Source organism: Mus caroli, chromosome 1, assembly GCF_900094665.2.
Source record: "Mus caroli chromosome 1, CAROLI_EIJ_v1.1, whole genome shotgun sequence".
Taxonomy (NCBI): Eukaryota; Metazoa; Chordata; class Mammalia; order Rodentia; family Muridae; genus Mus; species Mus caroli.
Window position 1 is genome coordinate 10,139,159 of NC_034570.1, and position 8,097 is coordinate 10,147,255.

General features: G+C 41.1%; 1 protein-coding gene across 3 annotated transcripts in view; it reads right to left on the bottom strand.

The window, feature by feature from the left end:
• The window catches only part of Eya1 (EYA transcriptional coactivator and phosphatase 1), a 142,222-nt gene that overhangs the window by 59,729 nt on the left and 74,396 nt on the right, over positions 1-8,097 (bottom strand). For all 3 annotated transcript variants that reach the window (XM_021155505.1, XM_021155483.1, XM_029483170.1), the window contains 2 exons: positions 3,245-3,384; positions 1,271-1,354 (listed from right to left, as the gene is read on the bottom strand). In XM_021155505.1, coding sequence (XP_021011164.1) covers positions 1,271-1,354; positions 3,245-3,384 — 224 coding nt within the window. The remainder of the gene's footprint in view (positions 1-1,270; positions 1,355-3,244; positions 3,385-8,097) is intronic.

The window sequence follows — 8,097 nt, forward strand, 5'->3', positions numbered from 1 at the left end:
TTTTTTTTTTTTGGTGTGAAGGGTTGCTGGTGGATTATTTGATTTAATTTTCATTGTCTTCCCCCAGGGAATATATTTAGGCATAAGACGGGCTATATGGGGCTTCACATAGATGACTGAATACAAACTCAAATGATGGGATGGTCCAGCTCTTATAGAAATGTGTGTGCACATGTGTATGCACAAATACTTCAAGGCTTTTATAATTAGATCTCTTACTAATAATTTGAAACTTGGACTGTGTATCTTAAGGGATAATGTCTCTTTTTCACCTCCAGACGTAAGTCAACCTCAGGGACTAAATGTATTTTTATTGAAATAAGTATATGTAAAAAGAATGACTGTCCTGTCATATCTATAATGAGAGTTTGTTACCTTTTACAGTGTCAGTTTTGATGTTGATAAATCTCTGGTCTCACTGATAAAAGAATGTAATGTCTTGGTTTCCAAACCAGTCTTAGCTTTAAGGATCTAGGACTCATAATTTCTTTAGCCATTAAAAAGTTATATGTATATATGATACATATATGTATATATATGGTAATTTTAGAAAATATCAATGTCTAATTTAAATAACATGGTTTTGCATGGCTAAAGTGTTTTAAAATCAACAAGTAACACATTGCAAACAATTTCTAAGCTTTTAGGAAACCCAAATATCATAACAATGGGAAACAATCTCTGATATTATTCTTTAACAATTCACCAAAATAATATCACAATAGATAGATTAAACAACTTTAATAAGGGAGTATTAATATTACTGCCATCTAGGAGCTTATTGTCATATACTATTTACATTAATTTAGCCCAAACTGAAAAGGGTCACATAAAAGTATCCATAGAAGATGTCTTAAAAAGCAAAACACCAACCCTGCTAATCGCTGCAAACAATGAATGACACTTGTCCCATTGAATGCTTTAAGATTAAAGACAGAGCAGATAGTAAAAGCACAACCAACACTCTTAGCTTGTGACATATGTTAACAAATGTCCAATCACGTTTCCCATGGTGGGGGTTGGTGGGGGGAGACAAAGCATAAGCTGAATGGAATCTGTCTCAATTTTAAGGCACAAAAATAATCTTTCCTCTTCCCAGCTTCTACTTTTGCCTTACTTACGTGTTTGGCCACACTAATAAATTATGTTCTTTTTAAAATCTTAAATGCATTGCTTAAACTTAAATGCCATTCATTGGACAGAAATCAATAAGTAAATTCAAGGCACATTTCCTCTCGAGCAATTCCAAACTGGCGCTTGGTCTACTCACCCTCCCGTATCTGTTGGCGTAGGACCCCGTGAGCAAGGAGTGGAAAACAATGATGGTCTCGTCCAGGTCCCAGATGAACACTCTCTATGAGGGAAGAGCAGAGTCAATGCACCTTGGCTTTGCTTGGTAACTTTTATCAGTTCATGTTGACATGAAGTGCAAGTTTTGAAATGGTATATACAATGAAAGATCTGAATTTATGCTTTTGCCACACTCAGCTTTTCCTAAGGGCATCTCCCAACTGTCAGGTCTAAACTCGGATGAGATACAGGACAGTTGTGTTAGTAAAGTCAACGTGAATGTAGAAAAGAGGCTTTTCTACTCAATAGTAATGTCTCCATTTCAGTCCCCAAGAAATTGACCATGACTTGACAGTGCTCTATTTATACGTTCTAAGAGACAGAAGAGACAGAAGTTAAAAGTAACTCTCATGACTTATGCTAAGCAAGTTGAATATCAACCATTTCAAGAAATTGAAGCTTTAAATAGTTTACTTATGTCACATTAGCAATCAAGCAGTTATCATAAGGATGAGTTGTAGCACTGGCTCTCAGGGCATCTGAGTTCTACATGCAGCAACCGACATACTTTGAAAAACAAGCTATCTTCACTGCACATGTGCACACATATTATCTGAGACAAAGTCCAGGATACAGCCATTTATATATGATTTACATTTTATTAGGTATTCTGAGTAGTCTAGATATGATTTAAACTGTTGAGAGACAAGAGATGCTGCTAAGTGGTAGAGTGCTTGCTTAGCACGACTGGGCTTCAGTCCCCAGGACAAAGAGCAGGGAGACTACACAGGGTGTGTGTGAACAGCATGTTGCATATGGGGGACTTGGACACCTGGGAATTTGGGTATCCACAGGAGGGATCTTTGAGCATGTCCCCTGTGGATATTGAGGAGAAACTATGCATTTTTGATCAGGTGTTTTCAGTTTTCCAATTAAGCAGCCACCCCGCACATACTCCTAGACACTCAGGGGTATTTTGAACTGGACTTGGAGTTCATTTCAGCCACCCCACACATACTCCTAGACACTCAGGGGGTATTTTGAAGTTCTTTGAGATGCTATGACATCTCCATCGCCTGTTCCTCTCCCTCCTATTCTTCCTCACACCAGCACACTCACGTACCATAGATGCTGCTGGAAAATGTCCATCTTCTCTGCAAAAATAATCAAGTTTTCCACCATCAGATTTTACTTTGGCCAAAAGCAGAAACTTAATTGCAGTGGCTTCGAGGCAATGAGATCTGCTACCCTGTCAGTTCTTGCTTAATCCCCCTGCCTTTGAACTCCACCAAACCATGTTCTCAGTAGCTGATTACCATTTCATTTTAGAACATTGCAGTTTTCCCTTTCTCCATGTACACAGCCATGCCTTTACTTTCAAAGTGGCTTTGCCTGTGCTCTTTCAGGATCACACTTACTTAATGGGAATGGTAGTGGCACACAGCAGTGCAGTAGAATTTTGTTAAGGCAGAACTGCTTTGTTATCCTTTGAGTTTTGTTGTGCGAAACAGGGTGCCACACAGCCAGGCTGGCCTCCAACTCACAATGAGCCAAGAATGACTTTGAACTTTTGGTCCTTCTACCTCAATTTCCCAGATGCTTGAAAGACATGTGTGTGTCACCACACCTAGCTACTATTAGTAAAGAATTGCCTAAAGCTGGGGAGACATCCTGTGGTGTCCACATATGTAGCTTGTTTGAGATCGTGTGTTCCATCTCCAGGGCTTCAGAACAACAGCAAGAATATCTACTAATGACCCACATCAGCTATGAAAACTGTGGCTAGACAGGTAATAGGAAAGAGGGAAAATTGGTCTACTTTTTCAATACAAGCAATAAGCAATAACAAGAGTGTTGGGGTCCTTCCTCCCTGATGTTCACAGGCTAATTCTCTTGATGCAATAACGAGTGACGTGACACCTTGTTCCTTATTTTAGTATAGGCAATGTCATACCTCAAGATCAGAATCCGGGGGAGGTGAGGGATTATTGTTTCTTCTGCCTCGGCCACGTGACTTCCCATCTGAACCTCGACGCAGTCGCTCGGAATCAGACTCTTTAATGGGTGTGGAAGGACTGTGGATTGTACTGTACTCTGTAAGGACATAAGAACTTTCAAGTCCCGCTATCATGGTGCCAAGAACAGCTTAATTCACAGGGAAGTTACATTCCATTTAGCTTAACTCCAACGTTATCTTTTACATGCATTAGGAAATAACTGGACGGGTGGTGGCGCATGCCTTTAATCCCAGCACTTGGGAGGCAGAGGCAGGCAGATTTCTGAGTTCGAGGCCAACCTGGTCTACAAAGTGAGTTCCAGGACAGCCAGGGCTATTCAGAGAAACCCTGTCTCAAAAAAACCAAAGGGGTGGGGGTGGGGGTGGGAAGGAAATAGCTCAGGAGATGTAAGAATCTAAGACTTGTTTTGAAAGTACAGCGTGATCATAAGCCACTCAACGTTCACTAAGCTTGTAGCACAGCAGGTTGTCCTGGATTGCCTCTAGTTTCCTGGGGTCTGTGTGATGAGCTGGTACTCCCTTCCCAATGGATGATCTCCACTGCTCCCTCCCCAGTGCTCTGTACCACTTCACCCTGACTCCATAAATGGCTCTTCGCCATCCAGGGAGCCTGAAATTTGATTCAGCTCTGGCTCCCCCAGTTACAAACAGGATTCTGGTTCATGGAGAGAGATGAAAAGCCAGCCAGCCCCAGGGCAGGGAAATCTGAGTCATAGGGAAAAATGTTTTTTTCCAACATTGAAAATCACCACTTTCTCCCTTATTGTATGTGAGAATAAGACAAAGAACTGAGGCAGGCAGCAGACTTTTAGACAGTGCCCACCTGGGTTCTTCTTGTGTTGTAGCCTTTTTAAAGCAAACATCTAACACCAGGCCTAACATTAAAATTACTCATCTGGCTAACTCAGAGAAACCACTGGCATAAATGCATAGAAACCACAAAATGAAGAGCAACTCCAAAAAGGCTGGAAGCAATAGCTGAGCAGGTGCTGTAGACTCTGAGGAAGATTCTTATCCCGTGTGCAGAACGAACAAACCTGCCACTTTCGCCTCCTATTCTGGTCAGGACTCCCATCAGATAATGTCCACTTTGCCAGATGTCCAGATGGCCCTGTGGTGATTCTCCCTACGAGGCTCAGAGCCACATTTCTTCACTAGATAAAGATGAGGAGCTCTCTATTTGATATGAATAACTCTTGCTCACTGTGATCTTGTTGATCATTTATTACCAGACAGGAAAGTACAAGGGCAACAGAAAGCCTGGCAGCCTTGGCTAGTACACCTTGAGCCCTAAGTCTACCTTATCCACCACAGGTCCTCTGAGGTCAAAACATGGCACCAACATTGTTTCCAAATTGAAAAATGCTTCTCTGATCTTTGTGAGAGAGGATTCACAGCAGCAGACTTCCACAAGTCATTTCCATCTCTCAGTCACTTGCTCTGCATGTCTTGTTAAATATTAACTCACCGGATCACCAGGACTCAGCAGAGACACTTGTGTGTCCTTTTCATCACAAACAGAATTATGGATTCCCTTATATAAATGGGCGATGGGCCTTTCCTATCCAGAAGCCAACAGGATGACCTATAAGTCAGTCACTCATTTGTTTTCATAAGAAAGTCCAAACAATGCCTCTTGTCAGGTCTGCTTAGGATTTGTTTGTAAGCTAACTCATTTCATAGAAATGTTAGACTCAAGCATAAAGAAGAGTAATAGTATGTCATTTTCAGAAAAATTGATGAAACTGGAGATTATCATGTCATGAGAATCTAGATTTAAAAAAGACAAATTACTGCATTTTTTTTATCATATAAAACATAGATTCAAAATATATGACATGGAAGCACATGGGGACTAGTCTCTAAAAAGAGGGATACACTGTAAAAAATGTATATGATAATAAAACCCCATACACATACATACATACACACACATACAGAGAGACAGAGACAGAGACAGAGATCGAGAGAAAGAAAATATAATTGTCACTCAAGTCAACACTAAAATTCTTTTTCTGCAAAGGCAGCCACACCCTCTGCTTAAGTATTCTAAGCAAGGAGAACAATGGGCTCCAAATGAATGTTTTAAGTAGTCAGACAGATTCAAAGTTGTATTTTCGAGGAAATTTTAGCCTTCCATTTTAAGAAACATTCCACAATGTGTGGAATCTGCGTGGTCCCCACCTAAAGAACATGGGGCAGTCTCCACCATGGCTTCAATATGAAGCATTCATTTGAAGAGGTGGCATTAGATGCATCTTATAGGCTAATTCCTTCACTGTAAGGACAATGATAAACCTGGGACTCCCCAGCTTTGGGAAGAGCCTATCTGAGAAGAGCTAAAGACATCTAGCTGCAACTTGTCTCATGGTAACTTCTATATATATGGATTCCCAGAATGCTTTTTTTTGTCCTCAAAATCTGTATCTAACTTGGGTTTTATTACCATATACTTTTTACTGTTTACTACATTATATTTTTTATGTATATTTGCCTCTAAAATACAAATTACAATTGAAAATGTTTCATCACTTTTTTAAAAAATAAACTATAGTTAAATATGGTTTACTGAGTTCTTTGAGCAAAACAGAAAAAAATTTATGTAAAATTTTTTCCTGGTAGAAGAAAATGATTTTAAAAGATTAATAGTATGACATCTTTAAATATTGAAATATGTATATATTCACAACTTAGAAATTTAGAAGAAGATGGTATTAAAAGTGAGGCAAACTAGCTTTGTAAAAATCTCTTCCTTTGTGTTCTCTGAGGTGGAATTAAATGCTTGTAGCTCTAAGCCAGCTCTACTGATTCTAATGTCTTCTTCCTGCAACTTGTGCAAAACAGCTCAGCTAATTTAATCTGCTAAACCACCAACTGCTCAAACAGCTCAGCTAATTTAATCTTCTAAAAAACACCCACTGCTCAAGTTTCCCTAAACCCTCTGCAATTGTTCAGGTACACCCACCCTGAGCACTGTGTGTGAAAATATTCTGAAGAGAGTTCCTTTCCTTTAAGAAATACTGGTTACAGGTTGTGTTCACAGGCCTAGCTGCAGCACCAAGGAGATAGAGTACATGGTTGCACCAACTGGACAAAGCTCTGTCTTTAAGGGCTGAAAATTGATGGACACTCAAGCAAACACAATGGCATGGGAAAGGTAGAATTCTGTAGACTGTGAAGAAACTCCACACAAACAACTCTAACAGGACAACTGTGCTAGTAAAGACAGAATAGAAATGTGCTCCGGGGGTGGGGGTGGGAGGCTGGAGAGACAGCTCAGTGGTTAAGAGCACTGACTGCTCTTCCAGAGGTCCTGAATTCAATTCCCAGCACCCACATGGTGGCTCACAACCATCTGTAATGGGATCCAATGCCCTCTTCTAGTGTGTCTGAATACAGCTATAGTGTACTCATATACATTAAATAAATGAATAAATGAATAAATAAATGAATAAATAAATAAATAAATAAATAAATAAATAAATAGAAATGTGCAGTGGGTAGGGAACAAAACAACATGGGTCTACGGAGGGCCTAGCAGGAACAAGGAAGCTGGATGACAGTGAAGAATTCAGCCAGGGAGAGGAACATTTACCTCTTGGGTGGCAAGAGGTTGAAGACAAATTTCACCCAAGAGTAGGAGACCAAGGAAGAGATAATTCAGTACTTTACATGAGGGAGAGGCGTGGTCTGGACACAGGTTGTGGCAAAAGAGCAGCCATAGACCTGAGTCCTGATCAGGAGGCAAAATCAGTCACGAAGGAGATAAGAAAAAAGTCAAGGCTCAAGTCTGTGATTTGACAACTGAGAATACTGAGGGTGCAATGTAGGAAGAGAGGGTTACAGGAAGAAGGACTTCAAGATTAGTACTAGAAATAACAAATTTGAAGAGGGCTGGGAGAGTGATGGCGGATGGGAGAGGAGAGAAGCAGAGGGAGGGGGCCTGGGATAGGGGAGGTTTCTGGGGGGTCTATGGAGGTGACTCTAGCAGTGGGAATATGGAACCAGAAATGGCCACCTCCTGTAGCCAGGCAGGAACCCCAGTGGAGAGATAAGGACACCAACCTATCCACAAAACCTACCTAAAATGTGTCCTTTCGATAAGAAACACAGAAAGAAAGATGGAGGGACAAAGAGAGTAAAGGAATGGCCAACCAAGAAGAGGCCCAACTTGAGACCAAAACCATGAGCATACTCTGTTTTGCTTGCAGACAAGAGCCTAGCATAACTGTTCTCTGAGAGGCTCTGGGCAGCTGACTGAATCAGATACAGAAACCACAGTCAAATACTGGGTGGAGCTTGGAGAGAGAGTCTTATGGGAGAACTGGGAGAAGGACAGAGGGACCTGAAGGATATAGGAACTCCACAGCAAGACCCCACTGACTAAATCAGCAACCAAAGAGCACACATGGACTAGATGTAGGCCCCACACAGATATGTAACAGATATGCAGCTTGGTCTTCATTTGGGTCCCCCGACAACTGGACCGGAGGCTGTCCTTAAATCTGTTGCCTGCCTGTGAACCCTGTTTTCTAAGGGTTCTACATATCACTGAAGTGTTTCCCTTCTCATGTTTTAGATAATTCCCATGCCTCCATCTCTGCGCATCTGTGCGGATGGCAACTTCTTTCTAATGCTTCCCATCCCACTTCCCACTTTAATGACCTCTCTGCCTCCCTAACCTCATCCCACTAGGCTCCTTCACCCAGGACTTCCTGGCACATTCTCAGCCCTCCACACACAGCCTTCCTTGCAGGCCTTTCTTTTTTTTTTTTTTTTTTTTTGGTTTT